Source organism: Scatophagus argus, chromosome 5, assembly GCF_020382885.2.
Source record: "Scatophagus argus isolate fScaArg1 chromosome 5, fScaArg1.pri, whole genome shotgun sequence".
Classification (NCBI taxonomy): domain Eukaryota; kingdom Metazoa; phylum Chordata; class Actinopteri; family Scatophagidae; genus Scatophagus; species Scatophagus argus.
This window is the reverse complement of record NC_058497.1, coordinates 20,623,069-20,641,163: the sequence shown is the minus strand read 5'-3', so window position 1 is coordinate 20,641,163 and position 18,095 is coordinate 20,623,069. Positions and strand designations below refer to the sequence as shown.

The following is an 18,095-nucleotide window of genomic DNA, read 5'->3' as shown; positions in this document are numbered from 1 at the left end:
ATGACAGATTACCATGAGGAGAAGCTAGTCTTCTGGCTTGTTCAGCCTATGTGCATATGAGATATTGACTGCTGTCTACCTCTGTCAGGAACCTTACTGGTTCAGAACTGTGATTGGACTCTCTCCTTTGTTTAAGTGATTTAATTCCATTGAATCCCATTAGATTTCATTGTCATTTGTGTTTTATTCACTGGCTGTTGTGACGGAGAAGGAGTCAACAAGAAGATGCTGCTCTAATTGTGGTATGGTTTACAGTGGGTCTGTTTGCCTGCATCGATCTGCTGTGAGAAATAATAATAAAATGGAAGTAAAGCGGTGCAGGGAAGGAAAAGGCTGCAAGCGAGCAGGGCTCGTTACTGAAGGAATGATGTATTGATCGCGTCTGACAGGGTGCTGTGGGCCGATCAATCCTGATGGGCAAGGGGAGCCTGTTAGGAGATTCTCCTGGGTCGTCAGGGTCACTCAGACAACAGGCAATGGGAGAGAAATTAACTCATCAAGGAAAAGGGATTAGATGGAAAGCTGAATGAGTGCATGAATAATTACGAAAAAAAATGCTAAGGTTGTGTAGAAAATAATTTAGTTAAGTATCATGAGGTGCAAAGGTTGTTGTGTATGAATGCATGTAAAAACCTCCCACTCTTGACGTGTTCCGTATTGGTTTTGGAAAACAAATGAGCATACAGCCTTTTGTATGTGGTAAAAAGTTTTAAATGATTTACACTAAGGCAGTCTGACCGCAAGAGGAATGCGTTCTGTCAAAATTAAGATAAATGACTCAACAGTAATGAACAAACCACTGTCAAACAGGTGGATAGTTTTAGATAATATGGGGAAAATAAAGCAGAAAAGTAATGATGGTAGACATATAGCATCATCTGTCTCCACTGTCCAGCATCTATCCAGGAAGCCTTTCTCCTTTCCCCTTGAGTACACTATGCCTGGCCTTGCCCGAGCTAATTGATAGCCTGTACGTTAATTTAAGTCAGACATGAGTGGCTGCTATTAATGAAGGTGGAATTTGCTGGCCTGATAGTGAAGTGAGGGCTCACGGGAGAGTGATCTACAGCTTGAGGCACAGTCTGGAGGCAGATGCTGGAGTGGTGTAGAGTAGAGCAGCCATTACATTTCAAGAAGGCATTCACTGTGAACTCAGAATGAATCCATTTTCACAGTAAAATTACCTCTATAAATTGGTCTAGGACCCATTTTCAGCGTGTAGAGTAGAAACGCGAGCAAAGTTTCCCTCCTCAATTGCTTGGACAAAACTCATAGAGGATAATGATTGAGTGAGCACGAGGGGTTACTCTGTGGTGGCAATCATAAGAATGGGTTTGTTTGTGCTTTATCCGCTCAGATCGATCGGTCTGTCCGCACTGGCAGCCCATTTGCATTTAGCCCCCATAATTGCTTGCATTAATAGCACACACATTTACATTGTATTGTCAGCCGTGAAGTGATTATGGTAATCAGCAGATGAATTTGAAAAGGCAATTTTGAACAGCTATTTTTTTTTTTCTCAAATGAGTCGATCGACTTCAGTCATCTGACTGCTCCAGGGAAGAGTGGCCCTAAATTATCTGTGTTAATGACAGGTTTTTAGCTGGGCTTGGGTGTTTGCATCATAATGTAATGAAGCATGTACACATGTGTTATTTGTTTCAGCATGTTTGCCAGTAGCACAGCACTGCAAGGTCATGTTGTTGTAAACATGCAACAATTACCTGGTGAAAGACTCCTGTGGAGAATGCCAAGTGCTGGTTGTCACTGTGGCATGGTGAGGTCAGGGGTCCCTTCCCTTGGTGGGGTGCTCACATGTCACCTTTCTGCTATTTAAACAGAGGGTCTTTGCCCCATCTCCTTTTATCTCCCTCCCTCTTTTCCCATTTCCCCTCCTGCCTTCATATTTAATTCAGCAGTCCGTGGAATAGGAGCACTGGTTACTTCTTAAATGCTGGACGGGAGCACGTACTGGCCATAATAGCAGCTGTAAAAACAATGGCTCTTCTCATTGACCAAGCTCTCCTTGATGACTCATCAATGTAAGACACATCTTACAAGAAGTAGACATTTTAAGCATTATTATGTATTTTTTAGAGTGCATGCAGTGGAGGGGTGGTGGTGCAGAGGTCCATGCCATGGACGTTGGATGAAGCAGTCACGCATGAGTGGAGCTTCTAGCTCTTCATTTAAAGACCTCTTTTGGAAAAGGAGGAGGAGGAAGATGCTTTCTTGTGGCTTGTTATGCTTCCCCCCACATTCAGACATGCTGCATGAAAATACAGCCCTCCATCCCTACTATCATGGATTCAGTTATTCAGTTATTCATGGCTTGAGGCTGAATAATGAAAGATGGTGAAAAAACACTTCACTCTGTTTCTCTCTCTGCCTCTCTTCTTTCTCTGTCTCTTGACTGGGTTGCTATTTAGTTCTTGACTCCTATCGAGCAGAGGCATCACCAGCATCAGCAAAGTCAATAGTATCGGGGAAAAAAGTCACTAAAATGACATTTAATGTTCAATAATGCTAATGCAAATTGAAAATGATTAGCTAATCTATACTTATCAAATTGTCTAAATCAGTGTCACACACATACACACCTACATACAGGACACAAGAGCCCTGAAGCACAGATTACAGAATCCTATATGTTTTTACACTATGTTTTCAGCCATACAGTATGTTTGGTGAGAGCCTCAGCATCTTGACAGTGATCTGTGCCATCAAAGAGCCTGGAGTGATGCGGCACATGAATACAGAAGTAGCCCTTTTTACGGCTGCAGTGGAGCAGAGGCTTGCACAGCACGGCAGCTGCGATTGCCACCACTCTGTTCTGCTCTTTTATGTGGCTGTGGAAGATGGAGGTGTTTGAAAAAAGGGATAAGGCTGGTGTTGTGACTCTGTCAGCCACTGCTTCATTCTTCTTCTACCATGATTTGAAGGCAAGAAATCCAGCTCTGAGATGTGCTGAACCAGAGAACAGCCATAACTTTTGTTTAATTGCATGAGATGCAGTGGCAGATTTTCTTGTATTACCTGAGATCTAAATGCACAATAACGTATGTTGAAAGATAGACAACATGTGGTTATTGTTGTGTAGTGGGCCATCGATTATCATGGGAGACACATTTCATGTGTAACCTTATGAATTAGCCTTTGCCAAGAGAGGCACACGATTTTACACTCTTGGTTAAGCCTCATGTTGAGAACACATTAACCCGGGATAAATGATCAGAGTAATTTATGCCTCCTTACTCCTTAATTCTCCACATGTACTTGCTTGGCTTTGAGTGTCCAGCAGGGGGCAGACAACCAGATATGAGAAACACATACTTGTGGGGGCTCTTATCTGTATGTGTAGCTCTAACTGAGAGAACTGATAAAACCACATGCACTAATTGGGTTTTACAGCAGCCACAGTCTCACAATGCTCTTTCATTACCCAGGGGACAGTGCGTCTGGTTGTTTCTGTGTTCAGACATGGGGGGGGGGGGGGGGGGGGGGGTTGTCTGTGTGTGTGTGTGTGTGTGTGTGTGTGTGTGTGTGTGTGTGTGTGTGTGTGTGCGCATGCTCGTGTGAGTGTGTGAGTATGAGTTTGAGTTTGGGGCTGTATGCGTATGGCTGTATCATAGCTATGTGTGTCAACCACCCCCACTGATCTGAGAGAGCAGCGCCTGTGTGCAATCAGGGATTCCTGCAGAGGCAAGAAAAAACTGCTCAAGTGGTGTCTGTACCCACACTGAATGTCCAGCACAACTACAGAGGTCCCTCCTAATGGCTCCCCAACGTCCTGTTTCCTGGGATTAGATATGACGATTTCAAATGTCATTGTATCACTGTGACCTTTCGAGGACCTGGCATTAATCAAAGAAAAAATGTGCCTTCAGCCTTAAATGGCAGGAATAGTCACCTTTGATCCGAGCATTAGATTGGATTGTCTTCAGTGCTGAACTGATTTTAGGACAGTTCAAAGGCTGCATTTACTGTAAAAGGTCTGTGTCATGAAAGCAGTAGAGTTTGTGGTTTTTGTTTTCACCCTTAATAGTAGAAATAGTTTCTGTTTCAAATTAACAAAAAAACAAGTAAATGACAATCAAATAAGGACAAGAAATATGTTATTCATGTTTAAAATTTGTCTCCATCCCAATTATGGTTGAGTCATGAAGCTTTGTTTCCTGTCACCAGCAAATGTCCCTTAATGCTCTCTGTGGTTGTAACACACTAGAGAATAACACTTTTTATCCCAACTCTGTTCCTTGACACATGCACAAAGCTTCAGTGTCAAACACTCATGACATGTAGACATGTGGCAGACCACAGCCATATCCACTCCACCACATCTTCTATCTTTAGCAGTTCTGGCTCAGTAGTTCTACCTCACTGAATTGTTAGCTAATTGCCAGGTGAAATCAGTATTGATCATGTGTTGTAGCTAATGCTAATAGTACATAGCTTCTGCTTCTGGGTAATATGAATGGTGGGGACTGTGAAGATAAAGGACACTGCGTGGGTGGAAGTGGAAATGCTTGCCCATGTGCACGCGCGCACACACACACACACACATACATATACGCACAGCTTACACATAAACACCCATACAGTGTCTTTTTAGTGTTGCGTCTTGACTGCAGAATCTGTGCCCCAGAGAGCTGTGGGATCACTATGCTGTGTTTCTGTAGAGCCACTGTCTTGTCCTTGCTATGTAGGTCATCGTTGCCCTCCAACAACATCTTATCCCATCTGCAGTGCAGTCAATACTGTTGACAGAACTCCAAATAGCTTTGGATCAGAAGTTGCTTCATTAACCTTGTTCCTTTGCCTAAATGATTAACTTCACATCTACGGCCTACAGAAATGTATTGGATGTAACTTTGAACAGTTGAAACACAACTGTTTAATCTGCCTTTCTGATGTGGTGTCTGAGGAAATTTAAGGAGGGTGGGATAAACCAGGGGGGAAGAACAGGACAGGAATGGTTTAGACACAGCACTCTGCACTGATCCTGAGCATGGCAGCCAGTGGTGTGTTTCAGATTGTTTCCCATTTGCATGATAATATGAGCATGGATTGACTTACACACACTCACACACACACACACACATGGGTACAAACACCACAAGCCATGGGTTATTACATACAGAGTAGTGGTTCCAATAGGCCAGATTACCTGAGTGAGTATCCAGGGTTTATACCCCATGCCCTGAAATGAATGACCCCCCCACCCACCCACCCATTAGCACGCAGGTTACATAAGCCTGGTGAACAGGTACATGCAGCTGCACCGAGGCAGTAAGCTGATTACAGACGGAAGCAACACAATTCTCTCTGTAATGCAATTAACATGACTTGGATTGTGAAATAAACAACTGGACTGTCTTGCGGATTTTCTCTGGATGTAGAGCTGCTCCTCGGGATGACGCCAGAGAAGCTCCAATAAATCATTTAAATGCTCCACTGAGATAGGTAATGTCACAGCATTTCAGCATACTTGCTCAAGTCTTTTGCACCACGTGTAAACACACTAACGCATATCCGTAAACTGTCTGTGTGTGTGTTTTCTCATTTTTTTCTTTGTATCTGAGTAATGGACTGTATATGAGTGAAACCTCTGCTATTTCAGTGCAGTACAGAGTGATCAGTTTATTATTAGTGCAGCTGGTGCATTGCCCTGCCGTGTGCTGGGCAAACTGCTTTCCATACAAACTGACAGACTCTGCAGCACAGACACTTGAAATTGTAATTTGTGTGTGTATGGCTGTGTGATACTTAGGTGAGCCTAATGTTGCAGTGATTTGCTGAGCAGGCAGCAGCACTGGCACAATTTATTCCGAATATTTAGATGTTATGTGCAGCATTCAATCACGCTTCAGCAGATGCACATAAAGTATATAGCACATCTTCAGGATGATCGTGGCGATGGTTGTACAGAGGGGAATTTTCAGATGCACATTCTGACTAAATGGTGAATTGCTTCTTCCCCCTCAATCATAAACAGCTCACAAATACACACAGTGGGACTTGGAGGCAGAGAAAAAAATTCCTCTCCATGGGTGAGGCTGTTGTAAAGGTCATCTCCGTATCCAGTTTAATTTTTGCTCTTCCTCAAGAGTTAAGATCTATAAAGTGATCAATAAATCTCTTTAAATGTCTCTGCATCTACGCTGCATGTGATTTAACACCCCACCACAGCTGCCTGCTAATCATATCAGCCCCCTCCCAAGCCACCCACCCAGAATATGGTCAGATCTTTACATTTGATGGATATCAGAACTGGTTCAAAGTCCTCTGTAAGGTTCTGATCCAGAACCTCTAGGTGATTCCTGGTATGGAAAATGTGTCACCTGTGATCTAAAATGGAAAACAAAGTGTCCTTAGGTGTGGAGATTCTTCCTTTCAGGCAGTATTGATTGAAGGAAATATGATCTGAGGAGGCCATTAGGAGGATTGAGGAGGGGGGAACAGGCAGGGAAGGACTGTGATGAACACCTCTCTAATCATTACCCACATACAGCACTGCCTACAGCATCAGCCTCATACACACACACACACACACACGCGTGCGCACAGGCAGCCGGACTGTAAAGTAGGATTAGTTCAGAATTTACAGCAGTCCTGTAAGATCAACTGCGTTCATTTAGACTCTTGTTTGTGCCCATTTCTCCCACCAAGTTGTGAGGCTGGCTCTTCATCTGCACCAGTACACACATGACTGCACATCACTGATGGGTGGGACTCTGTCACAATGAGCACAAGGAGATACAATAATTGTATATATACACACAAACACAAACAGGCACAAGCACACTGAATTTTTATGATGTCTCCCAGTATCTCTTGGGTCCAGGCATGTACATTTGTTTTTAGGGAGGGATGCTGAGTACAGTAAACTGGGCTGTGTGCAGCTGTTGTAAACACCTCCCTTCATTCTCCTGCCTGTCCTGCAGTACATCGTGGAGCACACTTGCACTTGGGGCTCATCAGACCAAGCTAGATAAAGGCTGCTCAACTCCAGCCGAGAGCTTAATTAAAACGGGGCTGCCATCACAGAGTGACACCTTTTACAAGCTCCTAACGGCTCTCTGCTTGCTGTTACTGCCAATCCAATTATAGACCAAAACAATAAAATAGATGTGGAAGGAGCTGCAGCAAATAGGCTGGCATAAAGAAAAAGAGGAGGAAGCTATTAAAGATTATATGAAGATTCGTGCAGTGGACTGCAGAACAAAGCTGCAGGGGGTTTCATTTTCACCAGAGATGCATGTGTAAGTATGCCACACCGGATAAGCGACTCAGCTTCTGTTTGTGTGTGTGTGTGCGTTTGTGCGGTCTCTGAGGAAATGCAGCCCTGTGCTCTCAGCCTGGACACAGTTCAGCAGCATCCTGGGGATTATCTTTCCCTGTGGAAGGTCACCGCCTCAATGTCATTAGGCCAGAGCTCACACAAATCTGCTGAAGACACACACGCACACACACCAGCAGTGTACACAGCATGTCAGACTTTTGATTTTTTTTATATCCTAGGGGCTTCTAACACTGTTCTTGTTTCCAGTGGAGTTACCCCTCTAGTGCAACAGTGTGTCACAGCTGGACTTGTGACACCTGCTACACTTGAACAGCTACATGAGGAATCTGTGGGGGGTTATGCATATCAACTATAACACTGCAGGTGAGAGGGAGTGACGGTGAGGATGAATTATAATGAGATATTAAGACATTATTTGAGGTGGTGTCGGAGGAGAACAAGATGGCAGATGAAAGGTTGGTATTTCAATCTGCAGATACAGAGAATATCAAGGGAGTTTGTCTTTAATTTCACTTTCCACGACCTGTAGGTTGCCATGGACATGATAAATAAGAGGCTGAGTACTGCGTTATGGTCCAGTTGTTGACCCAGTAACTCATAACCAAAAAGCCAGAGCTAATGTGTGCGTGACTGAGACTCCACAGATTAGGACCCAGGCAGTTAGCTCTGGAGTTACACTGACATCCTAGGCAAAAAGTAAACCATGGCCAACTTGTTTTACAGATTTTTTTTTTTTTTTTTTCTCGATAAAGATCCATAACTCCAGTCACAACACAATCCAGAGAGAGCAACTCTTCCAGCTGCTAAAGGGAGTTTGCTTTCTCTGTCTTTTTAATCTGCCTAGTCGACCGTGTGTGGTTCTATTATACCCCTAACCATAAAATGTCAGCAGCTTCCATATGATATGATCTATCATGTTTAGATGTGACTGATGCAATAGGAGACTAAGAGAGAAGACATTAACGGGAGACTTTTGCCTGTCTGCCTGAGTGCGTGACTTCCTCTCCCCTTCTTCTTCTTCTCACTTCACTTCCTCTCTGCTCTTCCTTTACCCGGTGCAGGAACAAACCCACCTGCTCCATCATGATGCCTCGCTACCTCCGTCAGTGCTGTCTCTGTGCTGGAATTGGCAGAAAATCAATCCCGCTCTCATCTACAACCCTCCCACCACCACCGCCCCCCCGTCTCCCTCCCCATCCTCTCTTTCCTTCACGTCTTACTCCTCCTCCCGGCTGTAAAGTGTCCATTCTGGACTGAGCAGAAGCATCAGCACAACATCATGCCTTATCAGAGCAGGCACAAAGACCCATGGGCACATTGTTCCTCAGTATCAGCCAGCTCCAGTTTCAGCGCACTGTCTGCATCTGCCAAGCCCGCCAAACACATTTATGACCATAAACAAGACAACAGAATAAAAAAAAAACTGGAGTGGCCACCAAAATCATTTCGGGCCAAAATGCACCTTTAATTGTAGTGCCTGTTAATTACAGAGTGCTATGAGAAGAGAAAAAGATATTTGGATACAGCACATCTTTATTTATTATGCAAATGTATTCCATTTTAGACACAATTAAGTGATTAGAAAGCTGTCGCTCTCTGCTCTCTTTCTTCTCCTTGTCCTTAGTTGTCTTTTTCTTTGCTTTTCAGCATATTACTGTAATGAAGCCATTACTTCTTCAAGTGAATTTTAATGAGTTTTTAACTAACATTTTAATGAGCTATACATTACCATAAAGCATGGATTAGGCTCAGTTGAATTGTGTGTGTGTGAGTGTGAGTGAATCTGCATATTGTTAAAGGGTGTAAAGGAAAGAGGTTCATTAAGAGTTAATTATATTGTTTCTCAGGAGCAGCACTGCGCATTTTTCCTGGATCGGCCACCAGAATCGCCCACTGTGGTCCTACTGTCATTACTGTGCTGCCCAGGGGCTTGTTAGACCAAATTAGGGGTGCTGTTTGAAAAATGAGCTTTGAACTGAGCTGCTGTTTAAATAAGGTTCTTTGTTTAGGCACATCTACTGAATCAGAGGTAGAGACACAGTGTGTGGTATGTGTTTGATGGAATGCACCTTATTCATTTACAGTCACCCCGATCTACTCAGAACCTTTGTACCCCTCCCTTGAGTTTGACCTTGATCAGACATCCTCTCATCATCCCATGTTGTGTTGTGTGTCTTGCCTTTTTCTCTTAGCGTTCTCACTGGAGCACATAAGCTGTATCTCATTTATTCCATCCAAGGCTGTATTAAAGATGCACATTTCATATGATATCACCACCTGTGATTTCCCCCCACTATGGTATCACTGACGGCCATATGATTCTCTTTACCTTCACTCTTTTCCATATTTCCTGCATCTTATCTGTGAAAGTGACAGTGTTATTTACAACCCCTTAGCGTGGGATTTGCAGATAGGGAGAATAGTGGTGGAGATCATATCGGGCCTGGCCATGGTCTGTGGAGAATGATCGGGTGTGCGTGCATATAGCTTCATCTGCAAAACCTCATCTGCAGTCAGTGCAGAGAAAACCACCGACAAGCTGGTGAAAGCGAGTGGAGGGGGGCAGGATGCAATGCATGGGACAGCACTGTGGGATTGGAAAAAAATTGATGAGCTGAGAAGACAGAAGAAAAAGAAAAGACAAAGAATGACCTCCGATGGTGATAGGAGAGAATGAGACAGACAGAGAGAGATGGCCATGAGTTGTGCTAATGATGAGAGACTCTACTCAGTTCTCAGAGGAGGTACAGCCTTGGGCACCGCCAGCCGGACATATTTTTGCAGCTGTTTCTCTGGTCTGACCTGCACCCCTCAGTGGAGGAATATAGGGGATATGTGTGAACCTGCTGCTTGCCTGCCTGCTGAGGGGGTAATTTCTGCATCTGGATGGTGGGGCAAAGGTTAGCTCTGGCCAGTGGGAGGGCAAATGAACGAGTCAGGGCTAGAGAAAGAGCTTGCATCCAGACAAATGGAGCACATCTCCTTTCACAGTGTAGTATTATACAGCGTGGCATTATCCTTCTCCTGCCTTCAGCAGCAGCAGTAATACAAAACATCAGTGACAGCACATAGAGGGGGTTTTGTATGTTTTGTCAAGTGACATATATATTGTCTCTCTTCTCTAAGGGTGGAATTGAAAATGGCAGTATTGTAATAGCACTCTGCCGGATGAAGCGCAAAAAGCACTCGAAACGAAATGATATTATAGCTTGGAGCTACCTCTCTACAGCTCTCCCAGTTTGTGTGTGTGTGTGTGTGTGTGTGAATGGTTTATTTTCTAATCAGAGTGTGGGTAGAAGGTGGTGGATCTGGGTGCCAGGGTATGGCCCCAGGCTTCTAGCTGTTGTAATCTCTCTCTGTGTTTCTTAGCCTCTGACCCTGGTGAATATCTATGAAAGCACGGGGGGTCTTTTGCTCCAGTAAATAGGGAAGGAAAAGTAATAACAACCACACAAACATTCACACATATTACAAAAAGACACCAAGCCCTGCAGTTCTTAAGAAATATTTCACAGTTTGCTTGGTTTGTGTATAGGTTTTTGTGTGTGTGGTGAACACCTATTGAAGTGATGTGAACGTCAAAACAGCAGAAAAAAATTAGGTCTTAGACATCAGTCTGCTGTGTTGTGGCAGTGAACACAACCTCTCTGAACCAAAACTAGGTGCACTTCTGTAGGTGAATGCATTTGTCAGCACTTATCTCAGTATACAGGCTGGACGCTTCAGTCAAGGCTTCCCACTAATCTTGCCGACAAGCAGTGTCACCCTCCAGTGAGTAATATGTTGGGTGAGGAAAGAGGGTGCACTGTACAAAATATCTCTCCTCATCCTGTCCTTGCCGTGCCACCTCTGTGCTATGATTCCGGGTGTTCGTGTTGTCATGTATCAGCATCAGGGTGATTTTTTTATGTGTGCAGAGTCTGTCTTAGCTGAGGACACACACACACACATACACATATACACACAGATGGACCTTACTAATGGCTGCTGGCACAGGTCTTCCCAACCAATGCAAGGCTGTCTGGCTTCCAAAGTAACTGTGTGGGTGTTTCCTTTGTGTGTTATTTTGGCAAGGACCTCCACTCTCAACCCCTCGGCTGTTTCACAGCATAAGTTGCAACCTGACTTCCTCCCCTTTAAGTTTGAGATGTTGAAATGGTGCCAGCTGGAAGAGCTGCAGATTTGCCATGCTTTGCCCCCTGCCTCATGCTCCTTCATTCAAATCAGCCCGCTCCTGTGATATTTGGGGAATAAATAGATAAATAAAATACGAGAGGCAAAGGCAGATTATTCAGATATGAGTTCTTTTTAGCCTCCAGCCGGACTGACAGATGTAGCACTTGCCAACTGAGGGGTGTAAATGTAAAAATATATAAATATTAATAAGCAAGTAACCAAGAAGGCAGAGTTTTGGGCCTGCTGGAACTCCATGGGAGGTGAGATGTTTTCAGTCGAAGAAGAGCTGAGTGTTTCAGGGGGATAGAGAGGCAATTACCTCACGTTTGTTGGCTGATTCGGCCCGAATGCCTACAGGGCTCCGAAATTGGAGATGGAGTTCAATTTCTGACAGCAAATATACAGACTCACTTAATGATACACACATATCAGATGCACTTCACATAGATTAACAGAGAAAAGATTCTAATATAAAAGCATTCACTTGTTTTATGATCCACAACATCGTGCTGTTCAGCTCATGGAGGTGCCTGCAGGCTACAGAGAGCGATACATGCTCATACTGTAATGAAACAAGGCAAATGTTACACCGAGGTGATGAATATTAGAGTGGTGTCTGAGAGAGCTTTGACTGTAGGAGGTTGACCTTGATGAGTGTGGCCTTGTAGCTAGGATTAGATAGTGTACTACTGCATATTTGGATTGGGTTGTTGTCATTTACTTAATAAATGTATCTGTTCAGAGTTCAGAGTGTTGTCTTGGTATTAACAAGCCCTGAACCAACACACAGGGCATAATCCTTTCACTGGTGTCATCTGTTTGTTTGCTTGTAGCTGTTTGTTACTCTGTGTTTATCCCGTCCTCAACAAGTGAGTGCGTAGCTACTCTGTCTTTTTTTTTTCTTTTATGTTTTGTGCATTTGTTTAGATTGCAGGGTAGGGATGCATTTCACTGTGACGTACTGTGCACTGTTAGATTAGACAGCGTGATACAAGCGCCGTAATGATGCACCTAATGTGTGTGTCTTTTGTCACTGTTCTGTTTCAAAGGAAATTGATTCTGACAAAATCCCATGGGTGCTAGCAATGAATGGAGAGAAGCAATTAAATCCAATGTGATCTTGAAAACAACAGTGAGTGTACGGTCCAAACCAGGCTATGATTTTAAACAGCAGGACCCCTGTTTGTAATGCAAATACAGAGAGCCCAGTGGTGCTGGCTCTCATGCCTACCCTGGCCAGGAGGTGGACCACTCTGGAGCTGGCTAATTACCTTAGCTCTTTAGATTAGAGGGCAGCCCTGCATGAGAGATAGTGAAAGAGAAAACCTCTACTTCTACCTCTAATATATATTCTCTTCTATTACCCCTGTGTAAAGGTTTCATTTGAATTCATGTCACACAAAAATCCCACTCCGTACCCCTGTGCATCCCCAGGATAATTGGGTTGAAAGCTTCCTCTCTTCCTCCTCCCCGCTTCCCCTTGCTAAATAAATAAATAAGAAGACAATGGCTGCACAGCTTTCTGTAGAAAGGGTCTGAAGAGTGAATGAAGAGATGAGAGAAGCCTGGAGCTCAGGGACCAGTTATCCCCTCTTATAATCCCGGCCCTCCCCTGCCATTGTCCCCTGTGCCATGTGGAATTTGCATAAGGACCTGTAGTGCTGCCCTTAATTTAGCCCTCCTCAAGCATCTTCAAACATCCTCCAACAGGCACAGTCTTTTTATCCTTCAGAGGAATCATGTGTCCCTCGTAGGATGGACACTGCTGAAGCTGAAATTCCTAAAGTGCGGCTCCATGGATTAGATTTATTGTAGATCAAATGGAGAAAGATCTGTTTGAGTACGCACAGCAGGAGAGAGCCTCCAGTTTGTACCTTTAAACCTTTTTTTTTTCCTTTTTACTACATTAGGCATTATGTATGTTCAGTCACTGGTGTGTCCTGCTCCGAATACACAATTGGCTGAGGGTTTCATTTTTTTCACGGATTACTATGTTTGTGTACTTTTGTGCCTCACATTTGCGTTCTCTTGTGTGTGACGGCAGCTCTCCTTGTTTAATAATGAGCTGGTGTTGTTTGTTTGGCTGAATATTGTGCTGGGTGAGAGGCTATCTCTGTGATGAAAGGCCTACCTGAGGGTGATTAGATACAAGGCCACAGTTGTTAATCAGACCACCCACTGTTTTGTGTGTGTGTATTAGCACATATCTGGTTGTGTGTAAGTGCGTGTATGTGTACATGCCAAGAAAAATAAAGCAGAGTTGCACCCCTGTGAGCTCTCACATGTGAGTGACACCAGGCTTCAGGGCATTCTGTCTCTGTTTGTTCTGCTACCTCCACAGGGACCTCCATTAACTCCAATTACCTTTCATTTGTGCTTGCCTTGTCACATGAAGCTGCACATCCTATTTAAATAGTCACTATGTAAGCTGCATACATTCATCCACACACAACTTAAATAGAAGACATTGCATATCTTAAAAAAGACATTTTAAAAATGGTGAACTTTACCCCCCCAGTGCTGCGGGATGACTTCAGACAAAACCCAACAGATGTGGTGGTGGCAGCAGGAGAGCCGGCGATCCTTGAATGTGTTCCACCCAGAGGCCATCCTGAACCCACCATCTACTGGAAGAAAGACAAAGTGCGAATTGACGACAAGGATGACAGGATCACAGTGAGTTCTGTTACCATTATTACTGGACTAAATAAGAAGAACTACTGTCAGTGTCTTTTATGAATTTTATTGTGTTAGGCGCATAGAAAAATTGCTAGCGAGGGACAATGCCTTTGTTCAAGAACTTTGATGCATTACAAAGAGAAAGCAAAGAGAAAGATAGATTGCAGATTGTGGCAAAAAATCTAAATATTGCATATCAGGGTTTTTAAGTGTGTTTTTTTTTCCCCTTCAGATTCGAGGAGGGAAGCTCATGATCTCCAACACAAGAAAGAGTGATGCTGGCATGTACATCTGTGTAGGTACCAACATGGTTGGAGAGAGGGACAGCGAGACAGCACAAGTCACAGTGTTTGGTAAGCTTTTTTATTTATTTTTTTATTTTTCCTGAAACCTTTTTCTCCCCTACTAAAGGGCTAATGAATAGATGATTAAAATAACTGAGGTAACCTCAGTTTTTTCAGAGAGAAAACAGAGTGAGGTCACTGTGTACATGCACTGTGTTCACACATTGTCATGGACTCATTGCATTACATGTAGTAAAAAAATTAAGTATAAAAATGTCCTCTGCCCATCCTGCAGAGAGACCAACTTTCCTCCGGAGGCCCATCAACCAGGTGGTCCTGGAAGAGGAGACAGTGGAGTTCCGCTGTCAGGTACAAGGAGACCCCCAGCCAAATGTACGCTGGAGGAAAGACGACGTTGATGTTCCCCGTGGGAGGTATGTACAACGAGAATATTAAAAAAAAAAAAAAAGACTTTGTTTCAAGGGTGAAAAGTTTCTTAAGAAAGTGATAAGATGATGACTCACAAGAGCAAACAGTTCAGCTTTCCTCTGTTATATTGGCAAGCAATTTGTGTGTGTGTGTGTGTGTGTGTTTAGCACTGGCGGACGGGCTGCATTTAATGCGAAGGAGCTGTGGCCACACTGATGTCAGTCTGAGTGACTGTTTTATACTAATCATAACTCTCACTGCCAGGAGGCATTAAATAGCTATATTAGGCTCTACACAATGCACATTACACATCCGTGATGAAATGACTCGACCTTTGGGTGCTGAAGAAGTTAAGCTCCCACAACCATAACGGGTGTCCTGTGTTTAGGAAGGGGTTTGCATGGAGACAAACAGACACTGAGCTAGACAATTAAAACTGAGTGACAGGCAAGTGTGCAGGAAGATAGACATTTGTATGAGAGGAAAAAAAATCTGCCACATTTAAAGGCAGACAGGTAGAGACAGAGACAGATAGAATGACAGGGTGTACAAAGAGACAGGGCTTAGTGGCTGACATGGGCCCTCGAGTATCTGTGTATAGGTGCAGCTGTTCAGGTGAAATCTTGGCACAGACATCTATGAAATGTGGAATCTTTCCTCTCACATTTAACCCCATTCAGTCTGTGTACCCTCACTGACAAAAGCATTCACTCACAGCTGCAAAATCAGAGACTGATGTTGTACTTAAAAAGAAGTCTGTAATTTACTGAGAATTGCTAGCGCTATCGACAGCAATAGTCTCTTTTCCCGTAAAAAGCCACTGATGATGCAGTGATACCATTTTTGTTGGTTCCTGTGTGTTCCTGTATGATTCAGTGGACTCCCAGTCAACAGCAGTGTCATGGTCAGAAGTGGACTTCAAAGAGACCAGCATTCTGTCCCTGGCCAGCAAGTCAGTCACACACTGCTTGGATCACCTCGAAAAACATACACTCAGTGGACCTGACATCTCTCAAGGCTAGCTGCAGAGCTGAGTGTGGGCGAGTTGTTTGCGTCTGATAAGGATTTGGTTCACTGGGCAGTGGAACACAAGCGCTGTGCCAAAGCAAACACATAAAAGTATTTCACTCATGTCTTTGATAGGGAGTTGGCTCTGGAAATGAGTTCATTTTGTACACTAATTAACAGATTTATTACAGAGTAGGATGAGTGTCATGTGCCTGTGTCCTTTCTGGCTGTATCATCCCTTTGAAATCCAGCCTTATTTGGATATGAAAAAACTGAACTGAACACATGAAAAAGATGCTGCCAAAATTATAAGCAATAACATTGCAATATTTCTAATTTCACTGTGAGAGCTTTTCTTTTCCTTGCTATATTTAATTCTGCAGCTTAGCTTTGAAGCAGAAAGCGCATACGAAGAACGAGATATTCTAATTCTGACATTTTCCGCTGGCTTTTTTTGCATGCCGAAAAGAAGACTCTTCATATTGTTAAGTGACGAACCCCTCCTGCTTTTTCCACTGCTTATCCTCACTTAATAAACATCAAACACGGCCTCTCTGACTGACAGAAGAATTGTTTAAAATCCCATGAAAGAACAGTTTCCAGTTTGATAACTCGCACGTGTTCTGAAGAGGGAGAAGAAGGAGAAGAAGAAGAAGAAGAAGAAATAAAGAACAGCTACGGTAGCCATTGTGTCATGACACTGTGGGCATCTGTAGCTGTATCAGTAGTGGTTTTCACTACAGGAATAAAAGATCAAGCATGTCTATATTCAGTAGGGAGGGGTCTTTGCTGCTCTTTATCCTAAAAGGTTACACTGTCATTATTATGATAAGCTGTAGAAAAATGACTTAGAGACCGTTTCTTCTTTACCATCCAACTGTTTTAACTTGTCTTTGCTGGTCCCAGTACATGCATTGAGCCTGGGTGCAACTTTTAGGAAGAAGGGAAATGGAGCCTCAGCTGAGTAAACAGGTCTTTAATATGCTCAGCTGCTTTAGCAGCCTCCCAGGCAAACACACGCACACACAAACTGGCACACAGACATAAGACACAGCAGGATGGCACTGGATAGAAGAGGCGATAGAGACAGCACGACAATGCTTTCAATTAGAGGACAAAGACAATGGTGCCGCTCTTTTACCACTGTGTGGGTGTTGTACTGTGTTTTTAAAACTAAATGAAAATCAGCAAACAAGCTTATGCACTCAAGGACAGTTTGCCAACAGGCTTTGGCATTGCAGTGTTATAAAAGAGGTCCAATACATATTTTCAGGATACATTTCGATGCTAAATCCTAAGACATATCCTTGTGAAACAACTCACATTACCATCTGGTGTGTGCCAGAGTAAATAGCTAAAAATGTCAAGGAACAACAGGTGCATTATTAACATGGGTGCATTCATTATGATAGGAGTTGAGATTTCTTTGTGTGTGAAGGACGCATGGACCTCATTTCTGCTATTCTTACAACTCACATAAACAATATAACCTTAGGATTTAACTTAAATTAAGAGACACAGATTTCATCTTTTTAAGTATTACTGTATATGTCAGAATTATCAAAATTATCTAAATTTCTTTCACACCTTTAAAGTAACGGGAGAATTTGAGTCCGTGGAGTCATAATGTTAAATACATTTAGTCCGCCACATAAAATTAGTTATAACAAGGGAGACTAGCTCACACAGAATAATTACCTGTAGCTGAAATTAGATCAGGCCATTTGTTGAGCTTGCAGGTTCTTATTCTGATAATGCCCTTTCTTATTCTGTTCCCTCCCATTACCTGGGCTGCTAAATAGGACTTTATGTTGCCATCAGTTCAGTTAAAAAAGACCTCTAAACTGTGTGCTGAGATCATGAAACTCAAAGCTAAAGCTCTCAGGGGCATTATTATGAAAGGACTAGTCAGTGTGCTTAGTTAGTTAGTTAGTTAGCTACCTGAACAGGAGAACACTTATATGCACTTCAAACGGGATTAAAATCACTGACCAGCATGTGTCGTATTAAAATCACCCAACCTCCATAAGAGAAACAAATTTGGTTTCAGTGGGGCTTGTTCTTTTTGCCAATACACATAAGATTAGCTTCAGACAGTACTGTAGTATCTTCCCAGGAGGAAATCTTTGGCATGCGTCCTCAAGCAGCTGGGCTGTGGCATGTGTCTGAAAATACGACTGATGTGCTATATCAAAACCGATGGAGTTCATATAGCA

General features: G+C 43.3%; 1 protein-coding gene across 13 annotated transcripts in view; it reads left to right on the top strand.

The window, feature by feature from the left end:
* robo2 (roundabout, axon guidance receptor, homolog 2 (Drosophila)) overlaps positions 1-18,095 on the top strand; it is a 294,014-nt gene that overhangs the window by 225,237 nt on the left and 50,682 nt on the right. For all 13 annotated transcript variants that reach the window (XM_046389577.1, XM_046389576.1, XM_046389565.1 and 10 more), the window contains 3 exons: positions 13,998-14,155; positions 14,391-14,511; positions 14,738-14,876. In XM_046389577.1, the coding sequence (XP_046245533.1) occupies positions 13,998-14,155; positions 14,391-14,511; positions 14,738-14,876 (418 nt within the window). The remainder of the gene's footprint in view (positions 1-13,997; positions 14,156-14,390; positions 14,512-14,737; positions 14,877-18,095) is intronic.